The sequence below is a fragment of the Muntiacus reevesi genome, chromosome 1 (genome assembly GCF_963930625.1).
Source record: "Muntiacus reevesi chromosome 1, mMunRee1.1, whole genome shotgun sequence".
NCBI lineage: Eukaryota > Metazoa > Chordata > Mammalia > Artiodactyla > Cervidae > Muntiacus > Muntiacus reevesi.
In genome coordinates this window covers 137,958,963-137,986,022 of record NC_089249.1, presented here as the reverse complement: position 1 = coordinate 137,986,022, position 27,060 = coordinate 137,958,963, and the positions used below count along the sequence as shown (strand labels likewise).

The 27,060-nt window shown below is 39.1% G+C and overlaps 1 protein-coding gene across 1 annotated transcript; it reads left to right on the top strand.

Annotated features, from left to right (window-relative positions):
• Nucleotides 1-106: 106 nt before the first annotated feature.
• DYNLT5 (dynein light chain Tctex-type family member 5) lies at nucleotides 107-26,316 on the top strand. Its single transcript, XM_065911431.1, has 5 exons — nucleotides 107-243; nucleotides 1,843-1,964; nucleotides 16,323-16,414; nucleotides 22,945-23,069; nucleotides 24,149-26,316. The coding sequence occupies exons 2-5, from the start codon at nucleotides 1,846-1,848 to the stop codon at nucleotides 24,350-24,352; spliced, it is 540 nt and encodes a 179-aa protein (XP_065767503.1). The 5' UTR covers nucleotides 107-243; nucleotides 1,843-1,845; the 3' UTR covers nucleotides 24,353-26,316.
• Nucleotides 26,317-27,060: the final 744 nt, after the last annotated feature.

The window sequence follows — 27,060 nt, the reverse complement described above, 5'->3', positions numbered from 1 at the left end:
GCTCTCTTACATCCTTAGAGGACCACGCAACTACTGTTCCTGCCTGGGGCGGGCCAAGGACTCTGTTTGAGAAGGTCACCTTGGAGACAAGTCGCGTAGTCCAGTGGGAGTGCGGGAGTGCGCGGGCAGAAAGGAAGCCGGGGAGGCGGGAGCCTTGCCAGGCGCCCTGCAGTGGAGGAGCCTGCGGTCTCCGAGGCCCCGGGCTGAGCCGCGCCTGCAGCTCCAGCTCCAGACCTGCCTAAGGTAAGCGCGGCCTCTCTGCAGAGCGCCTGGGCAGGAGCAGAGACCGAGGCCCAAGTTCGAGGGTCCGGGGAGCTAAGGAGGGAGAGCCCAGTGTTGAGAAATGGTCTGCCTGCCTTGTCCACCACCTCTTTCCCCCAGGCCTTATTCCTCCTCCCTCCAAGAAATGAGAAAAAAGTGACCCCAATTTTCAGAACTGGAAAGCGCGCCTGGCCTTTGGTTCCCTGCCCGCCTGCATGTCTGGGCTTTAGAGTGATGCCCAGTGCAGAGCTGGCCAGCCGGGTCGGGTTGTGGAGCAACTTGAGTTCTGAGCAGTCTACCTGAGGTCTGCTTGGAGACACCAGCAGCCTCTGCCTCTCAGGGCCTCTAGGTCTGGATTCTGGCCTGCCCGGCAGCTTTGGAAAAAGGTGAACAGACTCAGGTAAGTGTATGTCACTTTAAGAAGAAACCTGAACGACCCTCTTAAATAGGCTCAGTATGTCTTGTCCACACGTACACACGCTCAGACACTCTCATGCACACAGACAGACTCCTACACACAAACGCACACACATGCAGTGCACAGACATGTCACACGCAAAGGTGCACACACAGACACAGCAACACACGCTCAGGTACACAGAAAATCATACCCACAGCTGCACACCCAAAGAGATGCTCGCACTGGCTCACATCACGGGATACACTCGTGTTCATACACAAACAAGCACACGCCCACAGAGACACACGCTCACACGGAGATGCTCACACCCGTGTACACAGTCTCACAGGTCCACAATCACACACATCCCACACTGCCTCTCTCCCTAACGCACAGGACCTCCGCTGTGTTTGTGTACCCTTCAGTATCCTTTGCCTCTGTCTACCCTCACGCTGATTACACTGGGGTTCTCGGTTGTGTTCTTGTCAGCTCTACCCACTTCAACTGCCACCTTTTTGAAGGTAGGGATTGTTTCTGTCCCAATTATTGCTTAGCACAGTCTATGAGTATGTGTGTGTAGACAATAGGGCAATAGAATTCTAGTCCAAGTTCTGGGAAGTCCATTCCTACTACCAGCTTTTTCACACGCATTAGTGAAAAGAGGTAGGTTTTCCAATAAATTACTTTGTGAAATTTTCTGTTTGCTCTTTAGGAAGTAAATCACTGTTGCTTGGCTGTGGGGAATACACTTTGGAGAAGCAGTTCATCTTAATTTTTGAACAACAAATGTTAATTATCAAGTTTCATTGAGATTAAATTTGAAAGGGGGCAATAAAAGTATTGTTTTCTGGTGTGTGATAGTATCTTTCTTGTACATATGGCTCTCTTTTCTCAGTAACTTTAATGTCTTTTGCAGTTAAGTATTTTTGCTGCAGTGTAATATCTGCTTATGTGAATTAAATATGCTATTGCATAAGTAAAAGTTATCAGTTATCATTTTTCCAGTTATACTGACCAGAACAACAATATATACTATGTATCACTCTTACAGAAATCCCACTTCCCTATTCAAAAATGGTTTTAAAAAAGCATCTGTGTACTTTATTTAGAATAAGTCTCGTGTTATACTAAAGTATTTTCAGATCTTTTGTTCAATATCTTACAAAAGTTTTCCTCCATAGATTATGATGACGTCAGACATTGCTAAAGACAGAACCGCTCATTTGCTGAAGAAGAGGGGCAGTGTGTCTTCTCTAAGTAGTCATGAGTTCCGCCGGAAGGAACCTCATAGGCGTGCCAAAGAGTGAGTAACTGAGTATGCGTTAACAAACTCAATTTTTGAATAAAAAGGTTCATGATATTTATCAGGAGGGAAAAAAAAAACATTTCCTTTGGAACATAAAAAGGGAGAAAAACGTGCAAGTACATGGCCATATTTTTTAAAAGACAGCATAGTAACTAGATATATCATGGTGATCATTTTGAAATGTATAGCAATATTGAACCACTGTGTTATGCATCAAGAAAAAGAAGAAAAAGAGCAAGAAAATTTAAGTGATAAGTTGACACAGCAGCATTTTTATAATTTCAGAGACTATCCCAAAAAGTCATCTACTGAAAAGAATGTCATATGCAGTTTGACAAGCTACTTCTTCCATTGTCTCCTGAATTCTACTCCTCAATATTATATATATAAATACATCATTTTTGCATTTTTGTAATCTCTCTATATATACATACAATGCATTTAGCATTATTTTAAACAAATTTTGTAATGTATTATCATAGTCTTTGCCCATATCCTTTTAAACGGTTGCATAATATTTTTGTCAACCTATAATTCTGGGTTAGCTAACCATTTTCCAATTATTGAACCTTTTGTTTGTTTCCACTTTTTGAATTTGTTACTATCTAAGAAGTCTCTGCTTGTTTTCTTCCCAAAAGTATAATTAGTGGGTCAAAGGATAGTAAATACATTTTTGTCTCTTGCTTACATATTGCATTTGCTCTCCTAAAAAAGATGAATTAATTTTTAATACTTTCATTGAATCTTTTTTTTACTGATATTGGGAAGAAAACCAAATTATCCAATGCAAAGGTCAAATAATTTATATAACAGACTTTCCTTCTTAAGAGTTTCCACGGGATTGAAAGATGTAGCATATTCACTTCCATGATTGCAAAGCAGGAGCTGGTGTATCTGGTAGAACAAAGCCAGAAGAACTGGAAGGAGACACATTCAAATTCTGAAACCAAATTGTTCTGCTCTCAGAATGTACTAATGCACTTACTCAAAATTCCACTTTTCAACCCTGAATTTTGTGAATTACAAGTATTGTATAATCTCTCTCTCTTACAGATAGGAAATATAAAGGAATAGCAACCTCAGTATACATTAGAAGTAACGATGGGAGAATAATTAACCTCTATAGGATCTTCTGATCCTAAGTCAATTTGGTTGCTATTTCTAACATTTGTATAAGAGTTTTAAAAATTATTTTAAAATACTTGTTAGATTAAATTCAATTTTTTAGAATAAAATGTTATAATAATAATCTGACATATACCCTGGTGCTCTGATTTAAAATACACTGTTCTCATCCAAAAACTAAACTACCATCCCTACTTGCATAATTTTCATTTACTTCTTCCCCTTCAGAGCAAATTAGAAAGTCATGTAGAATCAGAACATGGCCCAATTTGGAGAATTAAAGATCATGGTAAAGAATCTGCCAGCAATACAGGAGATGCAAGTTCAAGCCCTGGGTTGGGAAGATCCCCTGGAGAAAGGAATGGCTACCCACTCCAGTATTTTTGTCTGGAGAATCCCATGAACAGAGGGGCCTGGCAGGCTACAGTCCACGGGGTCGCAAAGAGTTGGACACGACTAAACAACTAATACTTTCACTTTTCACTTTTCTTTTTTTTTTTTTCACTTTTCTTATTTTATTGATAAAGTATAAATATAAATTAAAAGGTAACAAGAACACAAAAAGAGTTTTAGCAACACAGTAGGAAAAAATTTTTACTAACAAAAACATTTCAGTGATCTTTATTTGGATATATTTCAAGGTTAGAAATTGGGACTCTCAAACAAATTATTCAGATTGGATCCTCTAATGGAGCTTTTTATTTCTTAAATAGCAAATGAATAGCTTCCAAACACTCCTGCAATGCAGAGGCCATTCAGGAGGCTGCCTCCCAACCTTAACTCCCTCTTACTTTCCTTGGTCTTCATCCTTGCAGGGGGGACCAGACGTATGGGTGATTCTACTTTATGAAATAGATCTTCAACTAATAGAAAAACTCTGAATGCTTAGTGACTATCAAATGCAGTATTGTTTTGAAGTGGTTTTGGAAAAGCAGATGCCTTTCCTTTGAAAGTTATAGCAAAACAGTTTTTTGAATAGGTTAATTTCAATAGTATAAAGCATGTGCTGAAGTATGCTGCTGCTAAGTACTAAGTATGTGTGTAACTACCACTAAGTACTAAGTATGCATATAAGTACTAAGTACACATGGTGCTCTTTCTGTGAAAGAGATGCTATTATCATCTTCCTCTTACAAATGAAGAAACAAATGGTTACAGAGTTTGAGGTTCCAACACTACAGAATTAACAAGTTGTAAAATGGGCTTTTGTTTATAGTCAAAAATTCTCATTCTCTCAAAATTTGTTCTCTATGTATAACTTGCTTTCAGGAAACTCTTCTACTCATTCACCAGAACCTTCTGTTTCCCATCCATGGGTAAGAGTATTTACAATGACATCTTTCTTTTTGGAAGCAAGCTTTGGCAGCCTTCAAAAAGTACTTGAACAGATGTACTGCTCTGGTGTCTGTAAAATGGACTTAGAGGCCTGAGGTTAAGTTACTTTCCCAGGAGCATGTGACTTGATGTTTATCTATGAGGCCAATAGTTCAACTGGTAGGTCAGGCCTAAGGTTGAAGGCTAAAGAGTATGCCTCTTGCCTCAAACCAAAATTTCGTGATGTCATGAACCAGAGTTTTGATAGATCCCGCATCCCTCGGCTTGAACCCACTGGTGGTATCTGACACACTAGTTGTCACACTATATTCTTCCCCTTATTCATTTATTTAAGGTTTATTAAGCTTCAACTCTGTGCCAAATGTTAGGTGTATAAGGGTGACTAATTGTAGGGTTATTCTTCTCTGGAGAAGCTCATTTTTCACTTAAACTGAAAGTCATCTGGTAGTCATTTTTTCTGCAAAAAAATGGAAACGATTTCATTCATTTCTTTATTTCAAATACATGTTTTTTGAGCAATGAGTAGTTAGTGAATCACACAGAAATAATCTGATGGGAAAGGCAATGAACAAACCATTTTAGATATGATGAATTTATTCTGTGACTCCAACCTATACTGCTTGAGTCACTATGTGCAATTAAAAATTATGTTGCCTGGCCTGTTTCTTCATTCTGATAAGTTCAGTTGCTCTCTTAATCAAACTAAAGCTCCCAACAAGATATGGATGAGACCCAGCTTCCCACCAAAGAGAGAGAAGGTTGAGAAACTGCATTGGCCATGTTCTTAAATTAAACTACAATGATAGCTAATATTGGGCTTTCATGGTGGCTCCAGTTTGATGGCCAAGACAATAAAGAATCCACCTGCCAATGCAGGAGACCTGGCTTCAATCCCTGGGTCCAGAAGATCCCCTGGAGAAGCGAATGGCAACCCAGTTCAGTATTCTTGCCTGGGAATTCCATGGACAAAGGAGCCTGGTGGGCCACAGTCCATGGGGTCACAAAAGAGTTGGACATGACTTAGCGACTAAACATCAACAATAGCTAATATTATGTTGTGCTCAATAGATACATCACATACAATATCCATATGAATCTGATAAAAATCCTGTTGGTTAAGTAAAGAAGATATTTTTGTTATCCCCCTTTATCTCATTTATTATCTTATTTATCTCAGGAGCAGAGCTGAGTTGAAAATATATGGCATTGCATAGCACATTGTCATCGCCAATATGAGTGGGATGCCTTGTTTCTTGTTTGCCTGATTTTCCCTCTTCTTCCTCATCTTCAGTCTCACTCTCATCTCCCAAGGGGCACCCATTCTGATGTGCAAAATACTCAATATCCTACAAGACTAGTGCTAAGTGTTAAGTCACTTCAGTTGTGTCTGACCCTGTGTGACCCTGTGGACTGTAACCCACCAGGCTCCTCAGTCCTTGGGATTCTCCAGTGTGTTGCCTTGCCCTCCTCCAGGGGATCTTCCTGACCCAGGGATCAAAGCCTCATCTCTCATGTCTCCTGCATTAGCAAGCAGACTCTTTATCACTAGCTCCACCTGGGAAGCCCCATACCACAAGACTACACATGTTTAAATATTATACTGTATATTTTAAAATTTTTCTGTGTATTATGACATTTGACATCTTAGAAAACTTTTCTGGCTAGGGAGAGATGAGACATCCATACCCCAACTCCCCTACCCCTTACCAGTCTAGTCGATATTTAAAAATAGTCAAGTTATCAACAGAGAGTGTGCCTTTGATATGCAGATTAACCAGTCTAGAGCCTGACCCTTTCTCCCAGGTCCCCCACACATCCCAGGAGGCAGTTTTCCTAATCAGTAGGGGGTTTCCCAATGGCTCAGTGGGTAAAGAATCTGTCCACAATTCAGAAGACACAGGTTTGATCCCTGGGTCAGGAAGATCTCCTGAAGAAGGGAATGGCAACCCACTCCAATATTCTTGTCTGGAGAATTCCATGGACAGAGGAGCCTCACGGGCTACAGTTCATGGGGTCACAAAGAGTTGACAGAACTGAGCACGCACATCCCTGCAATAATCCCAATGCCAAGTACCAGGCAAGGAGGGGCCTCTCCTATAGCTTAGAGCTTGCTGAAATTGTTCAGACTAGCCATCCTGCACTGTTTCACCTGCACAACTTTGCCTTTCCCTGGGGAACCCCAATCCTGTCTTCTCCTCACTGATCCTGTAGTGTTTTTCCACATGGTCTTGTGTGGCAGGTCATGTCTCTCCTGTCTAGGACCTGTGAATATAATAAACTATATTTTCATGAACCCCTTCTCTGACTCCCTTTGTGACTTCACCAGTGCTGGGTACTAATTCACTTCAGTTTTGTCCCCCTCTTTATGACCCTATGTACTGAACCTCTCTAGGCTCCTATGTCCATGGGATTTTCCAGGCAAGAACACTGGAGTGGGTTGCCATTTGCTTCTCCAGGGGATCTTCCCGACTCAGCAACGAAGCCTGCATCTTTTTTGTCTCCTGCATTGGCAGGCGGGTTCTCTTCCACTAGCACCACCTGGGACTGACTCTCATAAAACATTACAGAACAAGTACTTAACAAAGACAGGAATGGTATTGTGCTATAAATCTCATTTTGTTTTCTCAATCTCATACCTCATTCAACATTCTTGTTTTTCATATTTACCCATGTCGCTATGGATATCTAGCTCTTTGCTTCTTAATGCTGCATAGTAGCCCTTAATATTTCCATCACATATGTTCTTACACATTTCCCTAGGGATGAACACCCAGATTGGCTTTCACTCCCTGCCAAGGTATACAGTCCCATGTGGAACATCTTTGTGCAAAACCCTGCATTGATATCTTTGTGAAAACTGTCCTGGGAATGTGATTCCAGGTAAAGACATTCCCATAAGGAAGACATGAGTTACTGCAGAAATAATTCATAGGTGAAACTGCTTAACACCTAAACATATCAGTAGTTCTCAAATTAATTTACAAGTGCAATATATCTCAATCAAAACCCATTTGTACTTTTTGAGAAACTTGATAAACTATTTCTAAATTTTATAAATAAGGAAAGAATTCTGAGTAACTAAGTTAACTTTGAAGAATGAACATAGAAGAGGAATTTACTCTATCAGATATTAAGATATACCACAAAGCTGTAGTAAGTAAAAATAATAAATGTAGGAATAAACTAACAGTTGTAAGAATAGATAAATAGGCCAATGGAACACATAGAAACTTTAGAAGTAGACCTATGAATATATAGAACATAGTATGTGAACAAGGAGAAATGATGGGTTTTTAATAGATTGTTTTGGGAGAAAGCTAGCCTACTATATGAAGGGGAAAAAATGAAGCTGAATTCTTATACCAGCTGAATTGTAGACTCTAGATGGAAGTCTGAAATGTGGAAAGCTATGAAGCTAATAGAAAAAAGTATAGAATATCTTTGTGTTCTTTGGGAGGGAAAGATTTCTTAAATAAGTTCCCAAAGTGAAAAGCTAAAACCATAAAGCAAAAAAAAAAAAAAAAGATAAATACAATTATATTAAAATTTAGCATTTCTCTTCAACAAATAATACAATAGACACGGTTTATAGGTCAGTAAAAGATATATATTTGTAAACTTATGCATATTAACAATTTTAAAACAACAGGAAAACAAGTTTTAAATCATCAAAAGAGATAAATAGCAATTTACAGAAGCAAAGTCAAAATGGCAAAGCAGAATGTAAAGAGATGCTTAAATTCACTTGGAATGAGAAAAATGCAAATTGAAACAAGATACCATATTGCACCCATCTGAATGGCAAAATATAAGAAGGTAGACTAATATCAAATGTTGGCACAGCTAGTGGGAATAAAAGCTTATACAGGCGTTCAGAGAAGAAATCTAACATTATTTAGAAAAAAAATAGGGATATAAATTCGCTATTTTCCTTATATATTGAGGAAATTAAGGTTTTTGAGTGGTAGAGTGACTGGCCAGAGTATCACAATTCCCAGATAACAGAGCAAATATTCTGTAATTCTCTGGCCCTAGAACTTGGAGATCTTGTGAAAGTATTTGTATTTGTTGTGGGCTAAATTGTATACCCCACTACTCCGGCCAAATTCATATGTTGAAGTCCCAGTCCCCAAACCTCGGAATGTGATCTTAGTTGGAAACAGGGTCTTTAAAGAGGTAATTAAGTTTAAATGTGTTCATTAGGGTGGGTTCTAATCCAATGTGTCTGGTGTCCTTATAAGAAAAGGCAACTCAGACACAGAGTTGGAAGGAAATGATACAAAGAGTTACAGGGAGGAGACAGCCATCCACCATCTAAGCAGAGAGGCCTAGAACAGATCCTTCTCTCACGGCTCGCTCTCAGAAGGAACCAATCCAGCCAACACCTTATTCTCAAGCTTCTAGCCCCCAGAACTGTGAGACAGCAGACTTCTGTTGTGTAAGCCACAGTCTTGGAGGCTGGAAGTCTGAAATCAACATGCCAGCTGGGTTTGGTTCTGGTGAGGGCCAGCTTCCTGACTCGCAGATGGCCATCTTTTCCCTGTGTCTGCATGGAGGAGAGAACCCTGCCCTATCTTCCTCTTATATAAGCCCCAGGTTCTATCAGTGTAGGGCTTCATCTTTAAGGCTTCATTTAACCTTCATCACCTCCTTAAAGTCCCTGTCTCCAGTACACTCACATGGGGGTGTTACAGCTTCAACCTATGAATTTCGAAGAGACAGTTTCATTCCTAGCAGGCCCTGCCGCCTCTAGCCTAGATTACCATAAAAGCTTTCTAACTGGAATCCCTGTGTTTACACATGCCAGCCTACAGCCTGTTCTCGACAGAGCGTTTGGAGTTTTTGTAAAATATAAAGTAGATTTTGCTATTACTCTGCTCAAAACTCTCTAAAGGCTCCCACTTTATCAGAGTGAAACCCAAGGTTTTAAGATGGCCCACAAAACGCGACATGGATCAGCCACCTGACTCACTGGTAACCCCATCCTTCCACCCTCCTGCTTGCTCCCTCCTTGCCAGCGATTCTGGCCTGTATGTACTTCTTCAGAAATACATGTGCTCTTCCTCCCCCTGACACACCCTTCCCTCCAACATCCACCTGGCTCATCTCCTCACCTCCTCCAACTCTTGGCTCAGGGAGATCTATCTTGATCATTCTGTTTAAAATAAAGCACAACCACCTGTCTCCCATCCGCTTCCAACCTCCCTTAACAAAGATCTCCTTTTCCGTGTAGCATTTATCATCTTCTAACATAGTATATGGGCTTCCCTGGTGGCTCAGTGGTAAAGAATCTGCCTGCCAATGCAGGAGACATGGGTTTGACCCCTGGGTCAGGAAGATCCCCTGGAGAAGGAAATGCAACCCCCTCCACTATTCTTGCCTGGGAAACCCCACAGACAGAGGAGCTTGGGAGGCTATAGTCCATGGGGTTACAAAAGAGTAGGATATGACTTAGCAACTAAACAACTTGCTTAGTATTCTATTATAGTCTTTCCATCTCTTCTCACTAGGTTCCATAAGGGTAGAGATCTTAGTTTGATTGTTATTTGTTTTGTTTATGTTTTTGTTTTTGCATCCCAAGGACCTAGAATGGTACCTGGCACATAGCCATCGCTTAATAAATTTTTTTTGATGGTAGAATGAATAATTATTGTATTATTCCCTCATAACTCAGTTGGTAAAGAATCTGCCTGCAATGCAGGAGACCTGGGTTGAATCCCTGGGTCGGGAAGATCCCCTGGAGAAGGAAATGGCAATCCACTCCAGTATTCTTGCCTAGAGAATCCCAGGGACAGAGGAGCCTAGCAGGCTACAGTCCATAGGGTTGCAAGAGTAGGAAGCGACTTAGCGACTAAACCACCACCACCACCACCAATTCCTAAACACAAACAGGTTAGGTTCACAGGTCCCTGTATGTGTTGAGTCCTGAGTGGCAAAGACCTTTCTTCTTGCAGACATAAGATACATTTAGAGAAAAAAAAATTGTTCAAATTTTAAAAACAAGGTATATGTTACTTTCTTGCTGAAACATTCCATTGTTCACCTATTTAACAAAGAAAAAGAAGAACATTGTCATTTGTGTTGAACATTTGTTGGGTCAGATGACATGCCTTGATGACCTCCATGGCGTTGCAGAGGTAACCATGGCACCCATGCTCTCAGCCTCACCTCTCTGATGATTGCCAAGGGTAATGCGACTTTGAACTGTGCTTTCATCCAGGAGCTGCATCACAAGTTTCATCAGCTGCTCTTGACCTTAACCTCACCTTCTCTTGGATGAAGGGATTTATCAGTGGGCTTCAGACACTAACTCTGACTTTCTATTCACCCACTCAAAATTGTTCTACTTTGTCAGTCACCTTTCCTGGATCATCTTCAATCACTCCAGAGCTAGAATTTTCACAGGTTGCATGGTTCATTCTTTGTCCTTCAAAATCATCCCTCCTCTTAAAATATGTATCCCTCAGGAACACATACAATGGCACTTTACCTCCTCTTTCATTTTTGAAAATATTTCTTGACTTTTGTTTCCATTATAACCTTTCTCTTATAAAAATAGGACCAATAATGTGAATAAAATATCTCAAAACTATATAAAAGTCTGGCAACCTTTGTTTTTGTTCAGTCTAACGTTGTCATGTCCAACTCTGTGACCCCATGGACTATAGCATGTCAGACTTTCCTCTCCTTCTTTATCTTCCTGAGTTTGCTCAAACTCATGTCTGTTGAGTCAGTGATGCCATCCGACCATCTCGTCCTCTGTCGTCCCTTCTCCTGCCTTCGATCTTTCCCAGCATCAGGGTCTTCTCCAGTGGGTTGGCTCTTTGCATCAGGTGGCCAAAGTACTGGCAACCTTGCTACAAACTAAATAGTCACACAGCTAAATCACCTTAACAGATAACTTGTACCTTCCACTGATGGGGAAAGAGTTGTTATGCTTTTGATCTTAAGCATAACATTCATAAAAATATCAATAGACGTTTGAGGTTAGAAAGTTCCCAAGTGAGTTTCAATGCATATTTTGTTTTCTACATCTTGTTTCTCCAGCACAGGGACTCTCTTTTTTTTTTAATTTTACCAGTACTTCTCACTTTGCCTGCCACGTTGCAGGCAGTAAATATCTGTTGAAAGAATGAAGAAAAAAAAATGTACACGTTTATACCCTGAAGCCTTCTTTTTCTCTATGCACTCTGAAATATCTCCACTGGGAGGCAGCACATGACTTTAACAGATTTTTAAAAAGAAGAGGCTCAGGCTATGATACCATTCAAAATATGGTACTTTGAAGCATTTCACAGTTACAAATTGAAGAAAGAGATGATAGTCTGACCTTAAACTATTAAACTAATAGCTACAAGGCTGAGCTATCTACTCAAATATTATATCTTACTACAGCTTCAAAACATTTAATAATGTCAGTGGAAACAGCTGGAAATGAATTCTTAATAATAATTAGATGGTATTATAGCTAGTGAGGTTTAATTGACATTATTTTTCTATCTCCAACCATCATAAAAATAAGACATTCCTTGTATTCTGTTTAATTCAAGGAATGGTCAGCATGCAACTTTGTAAGATGTCTTCAAGAAAACTGAATTTCATGAAAAATATAAACATTCTAACTCCTTAGCTATTTCGTGTGGGGCTCTTTTCTGCATAATCAGAACACAGGCTCTTGGGTTGGCATGGGACGTTTCCAGTGTCAATCAGTTACAATAAGGAGGGTTATATACAATATGGACTTACTGGTGGCTCAGTGGTAAAAAATCTGCCTACAGTGCAGGAAACTTAAGTGAAGCGAGTTCAACCCTGGGTAGGGCAGATCCTCTGGAGGAGGAAATGGCAACTGGCTCCAGTATTCTTGTCAGGAAAATCCCATGGACAGAGGAGCCTACAATCCATAGGATCATAAAGAGTCAGACATGACTCAGCCACTGAGCACACACATACGTATACAATATAGGAGGATTACTTTTGTTACTGTGTACCAATTTCATGCTGCTGTTTCCACATCCAGGCTAATTCCAAGTCTCTTTTGAGCAATAGTATATGTGATTCAAAGTATTACCTGAAATTTACATTGATTACAAATTGTTACTCTTTTCTCTAGAATAACATTAGTTGATTTGTTCAGTGTTTTTACCAGCAGCTTACTCCAGACTTGCAGTTTTCCTGATTTTCCTAAAACCTACCTTCCTTCCTAAAACTTTACAACTCTCTTGGATACATTTTGCCAGTTCAAATCCTTTCCCTCCATAAATGCCACAAACTCATGAAACACATAGACAGCAAAAGTATTTTTCAAATTAAAAAAAATCAACTACAGCATTCCATTCCCAGTGACAGCATGTATCTAAAAATATTATTATTATAAACTAGGGAAGGCCTGGTCATAGACAACTGAAATTCATCCACTTGTAACACTATGAAATATACACAGTAAATTTGTTGTGCTGTGTATATAGTACTGGTAATTATAATGACAAATTTGCTCTTTGAAGCATCTCACATTTTTATCTTAAAAATTTTCAAAGGGCTTGAATAAAGCTGTTTATCAGCAGGAAATAGGTACAAGTTTTTCTGAGTCAATGTTCTGAACTGACATTGATAACTGCAAGTATCTTTCATATTTTATGTCTTCTTTTTGTCTTTTTCAAGCTATAGGTATCGTATTTTTTCTGTTCAGCATATTGTTCTCTTTTCTCTTTTCCTTTTCCCAACCGATCTCCTTCTAATGTGAGACCTCTCAGGTGTCAGTTTCAAAAGATAGCATGAATAGGATTTTTTTTAAGTAAAATTTTCCTATAACTTTCCTTGAAGTTATTATCTTGGCCGATTCATGGTCAGCTTTCCAGTGTACAGAAATCAATAGTCTAACAAATATCTTCCTTCTGCATGATAAGGGAAGCCAGGTTTTCAGCAAAATATTTGAAATCTCATTCCTGAAAGCCCCATCTCTTTCACAATATTAACTCCAAGTTTTGTGCTCTGTTAATTATGACATCCTACTTCCAAACTCTGTATCAGTTATATCTAGTGTTTTTATAATATTCTAATAAAAAACAAAAAACATTGACTTTAACAAAATAGAAATATATTTTATCTTGCATTAAAAAAAAAAAGTCTGGAAGGAATAGTTCAGGAACCTAGTTTTCTAGCTTTTGATCCATTATCTGTAAGGTCATCCCAAGAGCCAAGATAGCTCCTGAGGTCTTGCCATCCTATCTGTACACCAGTTAGAGACAGGCCCCTGCTATTTGAATTAGTTGAATTAATTCTCTCAGAATTTTTACCCATAACTTCTTCTGTGAGTTTTTAATATGGTGTTTTATAGAGAAAAAATAGGGTCTTTATATGTTTGTGCAAGGTAAATTTTAATGGCAGCAATTCATTATTTCAGGAAGTCATTGCCCCATTTCCATTCTATCAGATACGATCATATGTGAAACTTTGTCACCGAGAGGTAAGTAGGATATGTGAAATCCAAGTCTGCCTTTCCTATATACATGTATGACATTAAGCCCTTTGTCTAGTTCTCTTTATCACTGAAATGTGCAGAAAAATGACTTTCTTACTTACTTAAACTAAATATTTTAAAGTTAAAATGAGATAATTGATGGAAAATGTTTTGGAAAATAAAAAGTAGCATATACAATATTGGGGCAGCCTGGCTTATCTTAGAATCAAGGGGCTTATGCAGCATTGGGTTTTCTAAGCAGAAGCTATCATCTTTGGTGCTGCCCGCAACACCTGCAGCCAGTGTGGCTAAACAGGTTGGTTGCTACTTCAAAGGGCAGCAGAAAATTGAGGAAAGCAGGTGTTACAAGAATGAAGACTAACCCTAATCCAGAAATCCCTCATGGAAAAGTGGCCATAATAATGTCTTACATCACTTTCTTGGGCTGGATGGGTAAACCTTAATTTATTGTGTAAATTGTATTGTATTAAAGGATTTTTAAAATATAATGTCCGTGATTTTCTTAAAATAGCAATTTGCAAGAATTAATTCCCAACAGCTCAGAATTAAGTATTTAAAACTCCTTGCAGAGAGAAAAAATATCCCCAAAGATTAAGAACAAATACCTTATTCTCATAATTAAAGCAAAAGTGTAGCCTCTTAGAAAAGTAGTCACTCTGAAAGCACACACACGCGCACACACACACACACACACACACACACACACACACACACACTATTATATCATCTCCTTTGAAATGACATCTGTTTAACCTCCATTTTCACAGGTGGAGAGAATTGGGTCGAGATCTGAGACTGCCATTAGTGACAGCTGAATTTCCTCTGATTAAGCAGTGCTGTAGGGACTTCACGAGTTCCTCTTCACTTGGGTCTCCTGTTCAGCACCTGGATAAGCTTATATTGCCTTGGTAACCAAGACAAAACCCTTTCTTAATGTTGAATAGGGTGATTGATGCTTATTGATTATGATAGTTTGGGTGAATTGCGGTTTCTGTCATCATATAGAGGGGTTTCTCCGTTTTCGTTCTTCCGCTAAAGGGATTTTGTGAGGTACGTTTAATAATAAACTCTTTATAATCACCCATGTATGCAGAGAACTTGTTTCCCAACATTTTAAGCTTCCTCATATAATCCCCAGTCACTTTGTGAGTTTTGTCCACTTTGAGGAAAGCCTTTGCATCTGTCGTGGAGGTAATTGCCAATAGTTCTTTGTTTTTTTGTTGAGACAGTCTCCTTTTAAAAAATTTATTTTTAATTGAAGGATAATTTGCTTTACAGTATTGGTTTGATTTCTGCCGTATATCAGCATAAATTAGCCATAGGTGTACATATGTCCCCTCCGTTAGCCTCCCTCCCACCTCCCACCCTTTCCCACCCCTCTAGGTTGTTACAGAGCCCCAATTTGAGTTCCCTGAGTTATATGGCAAATTTCCACTGTCTATCTACTTTACATACAGTAGTATATATGAAGAATATTGAGGGCAGGAGAAGAGGGTGTCAGAGGATGAGATGGCTGGATGGCATCACCAAGGCAATGAACATGAACTTGGGCAAACTTTGGGAGATGGTGAGGGACAGAGAGGTCTGGCATGCTGCAGTCCATGGGGTCGCAAAAAGTCAGACATGACTGGGTGACTGAACAACAACTAAGTGTATACGGAGAGAGTAACGTGAAGCATATACACTGCCAATAGCTTTCAAACACGTACAGGCATCCCTCGGTATCTACTGAACATTGGTTCCAGAAGCCCCCATGGATATCAAAATCTATGGATGCTCAAGTTTCTTGTTTTTGTTGTTATTTAGTCACTAAGTCATATTCAACTCTTTTGCGACCCCATGGACTGTAACCCACCAGGCCACTCTGTCCATGGGATTTTCCAGGCAAGTATACTGGAGTGGGTTGCCATTTCCTGCTCCAGAAGATCTTCCTGACCCAGGGATCAAACCAGTATCTCCTGCATTAGTAGGCATGTTCTTTACCACTGAGTCACCAGGGAAGTCCAAGTCCCTTATATAAAGTGGTGAAATACAGCTGGTCCTCCGTATCCACAGGTTCCATGTCCATGGATTTAACCAAACAAAATCCATGACTCTAGAATCCACAGATGTGGAGGGCCCACTGTACAAACTCTGTTACCCTACGAATGGAACAATCCATGAATACTTTCATGATAATCAAAGGCCCCACGCACTGAACTGGGTTTCTACCACTATATTGAGACTTGCTCCAAATAACTTCTCTACTCCAGTAATATTTCCATCTCTAAAATATTTTAGACTTTAAATATTTTACTGGGATATATCTACATGGGACTTGCTTGAAATTTCTTTTTAGAGAAAAACTTCTGTAACTTTTTTGCTAAAAGCAACATTGTTACCATAACTGTTAAAATTTGCTTTCTCTTTGCTTTTAGCTCTATGAGTACAGTGTCTTATATGGATGAACCTTGCCAGCCTGAAGATGCCTCTCGCCTCACAGTTCACATGGAAAACACTTACCAACTGGGTGTGTTATTTTATCACTCCTTCCTATTTAAAACTTCTAATTTCATGAGTGATATTTACTCAAAATAATATCTGACAACCTGGCATCATCTTCAATACTACCGCAATATAAAGGATCTTAATTAATTGGGTAATTTGATATTGCTTTAATTTCTTCCTCTGCAAAATGGGGCCAGTACCTATTGTTTACTTTTTTTTAATCAGTATTTTCTAAATACCAAGCAATTCACTGGCTGCAACTGAGGTGTAGTGTGTGGTACTGAATTAAGCAGTTCATTGGGGTATCTCAAGGTTATCTTGTGGAGTTTTTTGTATCTACTTGAGTTAAATGAAACAGATAGACATTAAGATTTTATTGAACAAAACCAACCAAGATTGTTAATGGATGGAGAAAAAAGCCTTAAAGGCAAAAGCAAATGATTCCTGGTCCCCTGTTGACAGAGATGCTTATCTTTTCCCAAAGAGGTTTTGGGTCTTTGAAAACAAAAATCCTTGCACCTGTCCCTGAACGCCAGGTGGAATCCACAGTGGCTATCATTCCCCCTCATGTTTTCTCACAGAACTACTTGTTTGCTCCAAATGTATACCTATCCACTATTATCTGGATCTACATATAATTATTGCTGTGTAGAAATTCCACAGAGACTTACCAATAACCCAAGTAAGACGCAATGGGCCAGAGTGACTTAATCTGTGGCCAGTTAACCTCAAGAAAATTACAGACCATCAACACATCCCATTAGACCTTCTAGGCAGTTTTCTATGGTAATCCCCAAGATGACATGGATTGTAAAGCTCCATAATTAGCCTGTCCACTGGTATTTTCACAGTGCCTATGGTAGACGGATAATATCCTGCCATTCAATATACCCTTATACTCCATTTGAAACCTTACCCAGTTTCCTTTGGGGAAGCACTCACCACTGCCATTATTATCACTTTTGGTCCACAGCATCCTGCTGAAGCTGACACTGGCTTCGGAGATGTAACAGTGACTGACCTGGGGATTTGGTCAAGGTCATCAAAGCATTTGAGAGTCAATTCAGAGAATGTTGTTTGGGCTATTGAAGAAGTGGATCAGCCTCTGGAACCTGAAAGGTTGTAAGCTCTGTGGCAGCTTCTGGCATCTTGCCCCCACACAAAGCCTGAGACCAAGTCCTAAATACCCTGTATACTCTTAGACTTTTTATTTAGGCAAGTTATATTGGATGTCAGTATGGGTCAAGTTTTCTTGTAACTAAAAGATCTTCACCATTCAGTGCCTTTGACTCTGCGTGCTAGAAGGGTTTGAATCTGATTTCAACAAGATACAGCATTTGAAATATGAAGCCCCGCATTTCTTCAAAAATATGTGCTTGCATAACTTATTTCCTCAAATAAACTAAATTGTCTCATCAGTTCTAAAAGTCCTGAGTGTTGAACCAAGTTAGAAAAAATAATTTTTTAAATACCTTAGTATAGAAAAAAATAGTTTCCATACTTCCTTTCAAAAAGTCGCGCAAATTATTCTTCTATGATTAGTCTTTTGTACTTGACAATCCATTTTATAAGGTTCCAGGTAGCTATTTTGTTAATAATCAAATATGTATTTCCACTTCTACTTGTTTCTGGGTTTATTTTGCATCTGAAAGGTACTCTGTGGGCCTTTGGCGAGGATTTTCTCATATCTGCAGAGTAAATTCTGACTAGAAGAATAAGAGAAATTTCAGTCACCAGTATTACTGTGTTTAAGTTTTCACATTCTACCCAATAATATGTGCATCATTTAAACATATCTCAAATGTTTAGTATGGTTGTTCTCCCTTTATTTGAGTGACTATAGCCACCAAAAATGAGATTAAACATGAGTATAATTAAAGAAAAAAGGAAAGGGAAGAATGAGAATATATTTCTTACAATTAAAAGCCCCTTATCTCTTCCCACTAATTGATTCTGAAACATGAGTACAGCAGAAAATACTGACTGCAAGGGCCAATGTACGTGAATCTGAATACTCGTTTTGCCCATTCTTAAATAAATAATGTTTGAGCAAGGTATTCAGCATCCTTGAACCTCAGTTTCTTCCTCCGTAAGTAGGGATCATAGGTCACACTTGGTTAGGGATACTATGAGAATTAAATAAAGTATTGTATTTAAACTGCTTCCCATTCAGTATGTTATCGCTTCTGACTATAGAACATCACTTTCGATCACTAAGAAGAAAAGCCTTCCATGACATCCAATATAACTTCCTCTTGAGTATGGAATGAGTCCTCCACAGGACTTTTTCTGGAGCAGTGACTATAGAGGTACCGATTCACTGACTATAATCCCCACATCACACAGGGCTACAGATGGCCATCCTTGCTGACACATCAAGACAGGGCACCTGAGAATGCAGCCAATATAGTGAAAAATGGAACCGAGAGATGGTGACAGAAAGACATTTGAGCTCAACTCCCATGTCACCAGGCCCTATCACCAGATGATTTGTTGGACAGAGAGCCTGCCAGTATTTCAGTGCTGACTTTGCTCCACCTTATAGGGTCCTTCCCACCTGTGGAGACCTAAACCATCTCCCGCCTTACACCATCGTCCATCCTGCTGCCTTCTGTCTGCTTGCAATGAAGAAGCAACAATAACAACAGCAACACTATAAAAAAAGATCCAATGAGTAGTTTTTTGTGTGGCAGACTCACTGTTCTGAGTAGGTGGTGATTCTCATCACTATCCCAGTTTGGGAAGCTAAGACACAGATATGTTAACTAATCAAATTTTTATCTATTCTCTCTTAAATCTGTTTTTACAGATAAGTTTTCCTTTCTTTTCTCCATCCTGATCCTTCTTCAGATCTTTGCAATTTGATTTCTAAAAGCATTTTTTCCTCCTAAATTAGAAAAAAAATTGCTCTAGAAATTAAAAAAAGGTTTAGGCCTTTGCATTAGTTGACTCTGAAAGTTTTGGGAGCTTGTTTTGGAAGTCAGTGAGTGAGTGAAAGTCACTCAGTCATGTCCAACTCTTTGGGACCCAATGGACCGTAGCCCTCCAGGCTCCTCTGTCCATGGAATTCTCCAGGCAAGAATACTGGAATGAGTTGCCATGCCCCTCTCCAGGGGAGCTTCCCAACCCAGGGATTGAACACAGGTCTTCCACATTGCAGGCAGATTCTTGACCATCTGAGCCACCAGAGAAGCCCATTTTGGAAGTCAAATGCTAATTACTGACTCTCTTTGCATCTCAGCATCCAAGGTTAAATAAGACAATGGATGATTCTGCTGTATAGGGCCACGGTCACAAAGAAGTGAGAGAAGAAAAGTTTACTATTTAAACTTTTTTCGGAATTGAATCTGGTTAATGAGATTTTTTAAAAATCTAAGGTAAGTGCAGAAAGGGCATTGGTGCAGCTGGACAGCAGGAGCTGTTGGAAACCGGGAGCAGGTGCAGCCAGGACTCCATCTTTCTAGCCCTGAACTGTGTGTGTCTCCCTCTCTCACTGTGGCTTGGCTTCCTTCTCACTGTGAGAAACACTTCCTGAGAGTCACGTGTCTTAACTTTTGACTCCAAAAAGAGACTTACAACTTTTTTTTTACCTAGTTCTAGTTTAATATAAAAGTTCCGAGAAAGGATTCTAGTTGGCCTAGCTTGGGGCAAGTCCACCCAGCGCCAATCAACCATGACCTGGACTTGGACTCAAAAGAGATGATGATCCTAAAGAACCACATGGTTAGGGTGGGAAGAGGACCAGTCCCTTCCATTTGGGAGACACTGTTCCCAAAGGTTAGGGAGGTGTACCAGCTGGACAAGTACATGCACTGAAGGAATTTACTATTTTCTGAAAGGACCAGTGCTCCCCATGGGTGATGCAGGTCAAGCTTCAGTACATGTGATATGAGTGCTTGGCAGGAGGGAATGAAAAGGAGAGGTACCAATCCAAAAGATATAATCTGTTTAATTTAGTCCAACCTGGTAAGAACATTTTAAAAATTTTTCAAACAGAAACAGAGAAACCACCCTCACATTTAGCCTCATTTCACTATCATAAGCAAATGGAAACCTTCTAAAAGATCCACAGGACAATAGGTGTTTGGCCTAGGGGGGCTGGTGCTCCATCTCTGATCCCACAAAGCAAGAGTAATCAGGACCAACCCTTCACGGGTTTATAACTGCTTGTCTCTCTCCTGTAGAGGGGAGAGATTCCTGCTGACTAAATATTTGGGTTAATTATCATACTCATTGTCTCCGATGTCTTTATTTTACTTGTCCGGATTCATGGATTCATTTCCCAGGCTGATTTAAATTTAATTGAACAATTCCTATATAAGTATCACAATAAAAATACTATAAATTGAGCCCCAGGAGGTTGACCTAGCTGAATTCTAGGTGCGGGGTGTCACCTTCTGGTTAATTTAGCCACTGGGAAGCATCGGTGGGAAGTCAGAAGAGAGGAGTGTGAACCCCGCCTAAGGCCTCACCTTGTGCTCTTTGCCTCCATCAGCAGAAGGACGGAGGTTGCTGTGGAGGGAACCCTTTCCACATGGCTCTTCTGGGATCTCTTGTAAGAATTCCCTCCTCAGGTTGGGATGAAAGTAACACCTTCTTTTTTACCAGCTGAGGGGGCTGGCACATTCCTTCAAGATTCCCTGCATCCTGGTCAGACCTCCCTAAGGAGTCTGTTTATTAAATCCTCTAGGAATTGTTCTAACTTTAATGTGCGATATATTTCCTTAGACCCTGACTGATACAGTCATTGAAAATAGACACTTAAAAGATACTGATGACTATTGAAAATAGCATTGGGTAGAATTCTTCATCCATATCAACTCAGCAAATAATGATCAAGCCTCTGTATACCGGGCCCTGGGCACATGAACATGTTATTCAATGACAGAGGTTAGTGATAAGGTTAATATTCCTCGGGGGGTAGGGGGGGCGCAAGTAAGATTCCTGGGGTGCAGGGTAAGATGCAGCTAAAGCTGTCGCTCTGAAAGTGGACTAAATGTAGTTAAGAAGTTAAGCTCTCAAGTCAGATAAACCAGGAAGGTACATCCCAACCCTGACACTGTGTGATTCTAGGTAAGTTAGTCGATATATTTAAACATCTGTTCTCCCCTCTGTGAAATGGAGGTAACAATAAGATTTACCCCCAGAGATTTATTAGAAGATTATACATATAAAGTAATAAAGTACTTGTCACTGAGGGGCTTTCCTGGTGTCTCACACAGTAAAGAATCTCCAATGCAGGAGATCTGGGTTCAACCCCTGGGGTTGGGAAGATCCTCTGGAGAAGGAAATGGCAACCTACTCCAGTATTCTTGCCTGGGCAATCCCATGGAAAGAGGGCTTCATGGGGTCACAAAGAGTCGCACGTGACTGTGCAACTCACACACACACTATCACAGTGGCTGGTGTGTAGAAAATGCTCAATAAGAGTAGCTATTATTTGTACTATGGCTATTATCTAGAAAATGTTTAATTCTATTTAAATTCAGAAATCAGACCTTGAACATTTTTTTCTGACTTTAGCATTGTGTTAGACCTTGAGGAAGATAAAAACATAATCTTGTTTACCAGTTCAGAGAAGAAAGGTAAGGTAAGCCTTGGCAATTATCAGCTGAATTAGGAGCCACCATAGCAGTGGAGACCCAGAGCATTGGGAATATAGAGAAGAGAGAGGTAATTTTTACCTGAGGAGAGGAGGAAGGCTAACTGGAGAAGATGTTTGAGCTGGCCTTGAAACATGAGTGGGTATTTCTCGAATGAACAGGATGGGGAAGAGTGTTGCATTTTGAAAGAGGAGCAAATGGACACAAGCACTCTTGAAAGAACAGATAAACTCCATGAAGCTGGAGCAGCAGTCATGTGAAGACCTGTGGTGGTTGAAGAAGAAGCTGTAGGTTGGATAGGAGCTGAACTCTAGACTTTGCCAAGGAAAACACAGTGGTAACATCTGGGTGTTACAACTCCAGTTGTAGTGTTAGGGAACTTAAGAGCTGGGGATCAGTTAGAAAGATGTTAAGACACTGGAATAAGTTATTAGCCTTGGGAACTGGTGGAGGCTTCCCAGGTGGCACAGTGGTAAAGAATCTGCTTGCCAATACAGGAGACACAAGAGATAGGGGTTAGATCCCTGGATCAGGAAGATACCCTGGAGTAGGAAATGGCAACCCACTCCAGTATTCTTGCCTGGGAAATCCCTTAGACAGAGGAGCCCTTTAATGAAGGGCTACAGTCCATAGACTCCCAAGGAGTCAGACACAACTGAGCAATTGAGCATGCAGACAGTGGGAACTGGGAAGGAGGATACATTCAATGTCAGACTCCATGGTACTGAACACACTCTTGAGGTATCTGGTAAACAGATGAATCCCATCTTCTCGTCCTCTACCAGAGAATTTGACTGGAAATCTTATTGGGACCACTTTCTTTCCTTCAATAGAGGCAACCCAGAAGATTAAATGTCTCCATGTTTTGATACTCTTTTGATTAAGCTATGGCATGGGCAGATATGATTTGAAATTACTTCTTTGAAAGAAATTTTGTCTGTATTTTCAGGTCCTACCAAACATTTTCCTGTGGTCATTGTCAATCATATTCTGAAAGATGTGTTAACAACCTACCTACAAGAAGAACAGTATGAACCGGAACTCTGTAGACAGATGACTAAAACAATTTCTGAGGTATATGTGTGATTTCCTAAAGTGTTAACTATGACTAGAATATTTGCTGAAAGCACAACCCGCCCATTTTAATGAAAGCAATTAATTTGCAGTAGCAGTAAAACTGTTTATTTTTATCTTATGAAAATATTTATTAGGTCATAGTCCATGTGTGTCTGTGTGTGTAAAAAGCCTTTGTCTAAAACAATTATTATGTGCATCACTTGCATGTATTCTGTTTTAAAAATGTATAAAACTGCCCCATTTATTTTAAAAATGTTATTATAAAAGATACAATATTTTAATGATCACTTTCTCTTTCCCAAAGCACCTTCTTTGAAGTAAAGTGAAAGTCTCTCAGTCATGTCCGACTCTGCGACCCCATGGACTCGTCCATGGAATTCTCTAGGCCAGAATACTGGAGTGGGTAGCCTTTCCCTTCTCCAAGGGATTTTCCCAATCCAGGGATTGAACCCAGGTCTCCCACATTGCAGGTGGTTCTTTACCAGCTGAACCACAAGGGAAGCCCAAGAACACTGGAGTGGGTAGCCTGTCCCTTCTCCAAAGCACCTTCTTTGCATGCCATCAAATAAAAAAATTGGGGCCTTTAAAAACATTTCTATTTTTATCAACTAAAGTGCTGGCACTCCATAAAATTTTCTCTTTCTTTTTCATTATAATGTATCTAATAAGCATTCACAATTAGTCATATTACAGGAGACTTCAGACGTGTAGTCCCTTAATTAGACATGAACAAGATGGTATAATTGTAATGCCAACATTCTTTGAAGGGAAGCCATTTCAACATAGATTTTCCAAGAACACAATAAATGCATTGAAAGCTCTGTTCTCTGGATTATTATTTTGCTGTGTGCCTTAGAAAAGGTAGGTTTCTCACTGGGACTATCATTTTGTCCCTCTATGTCCTGTCTTGTGCTTGAAGGAAATTATAGCTACCTTTCTATAGCAATTACTGAAAGCCTCTACAAGGTATCGTGCCATTTTCTTCAATTAAATCCACTATATTTATGAGAAAAATTAAGACTTTTAAACTTCAATGTGACTAAGTGAGGACCTTTTGTTTTCCTTTTAATTTCTAGGTTATTAAAGCCCAGGTAAAGGACTTGATGATCCCACGATATAAGCTAATTGTGATCGTCCACATTGGACAACTGACGAGCCAGAGCATACTGATTGGAAGCAGATGCCTTTGGGATCCTAAAAATGATGCCTTTGCATCTTTCATTTTCAGAAATTCTTCTCTCTTTGCTCTTGCAAATGTCTACACAGTTTACTTTGAATGATTGAAAACAAATTCTAGTTCATACTCTTTAAATCAAGATATAACGTATCTATGTACACAAGTTTCACTGCCCAAACATTAGAGAAAGACACAACACTAATATTTCAAACAATGGGAAGTTTGCAGACTTTTTCATACTCTTGTAAGAATTAGGGGAGAGAATATGGCACTAGAAAGAATCTTGTTTATCCAAAGGAGAAATGAAATCTTGGTTCTCCTGGATTGTTTTCTCATAGACATAGATTCTTATTACATATTACTTTGGGTACTAATTATTTTAATTATGCTTTCATTAGAGAGTTAGAATTCCCTCCATTGTTTTTTAATGAAGAGCTTTTAAAAAAAAAATACGGTTATATACCCTGACCAATAAATGACGGTAGACGTTCAATATGGTATACACAAATGATCAATGTTACTATTCTCAGCGCTGCATATAAAAGAATACTGGTTTTCATCTTGCACTTAATAAATTGAGCAGCATTCATTAACTGCAATTTTTGTTATAGGTACCTGACAGTTGAAACTGCTGAGGTAGAATTAACGATTTCATAACAATTATTGTCGTCCCACAGGACTGCAAGCTAAAACTAGACGCTCCTGTGGGCGGCCTGCACTTTACAAAATTGTGGGAGAACTGAATATTAGCTCTTCAATAATGGAAACAACAAATGAACAAAGGCTTTTTAGCACACTGAGGTAGAGGTTGTGGTATTAAATATACATGATGCTTAATGGTAAGTGTGTCTGTAACACATAAATTCATGTACTGGAAAGAGACACTGCTTTTAAATATACACTGCCTGATACACCTTTCAATAGCTTTTCCTGCTAACAAACTTTTACACAAAATATATAGCTGGCAGTTTAACAAATAAAACATGTGTATTTACTGTTTTGTTCCTATGAATTTAATACTAAAGTGACCCAGTGTGGTTTTGAATGGATGGCACTAAAATTTATAGGGCTGCACTAGCTTATTATTCTGTGGGTTAATGTAACTTGTACCATGGATCATTTATTTTTATGGGGCTTTCAGCCCTTTGTATGCATGTAAAATTGTGAGTGGCGTTGTTCTTGGATGGTAAGTGGACCGCCTAGAGGACATTTGTTAAAGGTTAAAGATGAATTGTACACATATGGAGAAAATTAGCAACTCTATACTTCTAAGGAAAAAATGATGTGTAATTCATATCAAAACGAATTTAACAAATGGGCAAGCAGTCAAGGCTTTATAGTTATGTACTGATGTCTTATTTTTCCCTCAAGACAATGCATATGTTTTAAGTGTACTTTTAAAATCCCTTTTCTTCTCTTTGTTCTGGCGTTTAAGGTAGCATTTCAAAATGAATTCATCAATTTTCATCATTTTTTTTCTGTTAGTGCCTTAGTGGGAATACGTCTGTATAATAATTTATCACAACCAAGATTTGTCAATCTCCATAGCCAGTTTGGAATCTGCATTAGATCATTAAGTACAGTACGTAAATGAATTTTCTATTTTCTTTGCCCATTTATGAATATCTCCCCTCTTAGAACAATAGCAGGGGAAATCATACAGCAATTTTGCATAAATAAATCATATGAAGAAAAATTTTTTTAGTATGTAGGAAGTCCACTATAAAAATTGCCTTATTTTTTAGCTATAAAATCTCAACCATGAGGTAATCTCTTACCATCTGTCCTAGGCTGTATTAGGATTCAAAACCTTACCACATGATGGCAGTTGAAAAGCAAAAAAGGAAGCAGTTTGCCAGCATATTGCCATATACTGTAATTCAGATAGTCAGTGATGAATTTTAGCAGTTATATAACAACATAAGAACATATAATAAAAGTTCACTAATTGTGACTATCTTGGAGGAATGCTGGTTAGTAAAACACAGTTTTGTGATGGGAACTTTTGATAGGTGTGTCAGCTAACACCTCTCCCAATCTATAAATGTATCAAGTTAACATGTTGTTCACCTTAAATTTATACAATGTTGTGTCAATTGTATCTCAATTTTAAAATGAACATTTAAAAAATAAAGAAATGACACTAAATGTGAGGGAATTGTTTTACTTTGAAGCCCACTGAACTTTCTGGGTGTTTTTCTTCTCAATAGACATTCCTAAAGTGCCATCCCTACCTCACAGCCTTCAGTTAGGCTCATCCCCACCTTAGAACACCCTCCCTAGACTACAGAAGCTTCCTGCACTTTTCGGCATTAAACTCGGGTCTCACCTTTTCTCTAAATCCTTCTCCATTTATTCTTCCCTCACATTCTGTCTCTTCTTTCACCACCATCATAGCTGAGACCCTGATTCTCCTCTAACTGATTTTTGAATGAGTTTTTTTCACTTACTGTATTGAAAACATCTTGAGTATGTGGACCACATATCCTGACACCATCTAACAATAAAATGTAATAACCTGAACTTTTCAAGCAAGAATCATGTACACTGATACTACTGTACTACATAATTACCAATCAAAAAGTGATAGTAACACAGAGTTCAACCCTAGAAGAACTAGGATACTCTAGGGGTGATAACTACACAACTGACCACAGTCAAGTTTAGAATATGTTTTCATAAGGAAAGTCCAAAATATCTTTATATGATTAAAGGAATCAAGGAAGGCTTCATGAAGGAAGAAGCACTTATCTAGACTATGAAGGTGACAAGTAGAATTTCAACAGACACAGAAGTTCAGAATACAGAATA

Coding starts and splice junctions, on each gene's coding strand:
- DYNLT5 (XM_065911431.1), top strand. CDS start 1,846: ATGATGACGTCAGACATTGCTAAAGACAGAACCGCTCATTTGCTGAAG. Junction 1,965..16,322: donor CCTCATAGGCGTGCCAAAGA/GTGAGTAACTGA, acceptor CTTTGCTTTTAG/CTCTATGAGTACAGTGTCTT. Junction 23,070..24,148: donor TGACTAAAACAATTTCTGAG/GTATATGTGTGA, acceptor TTTAATTTCTAG/GTTATTAAAGCCCAGGTAAA.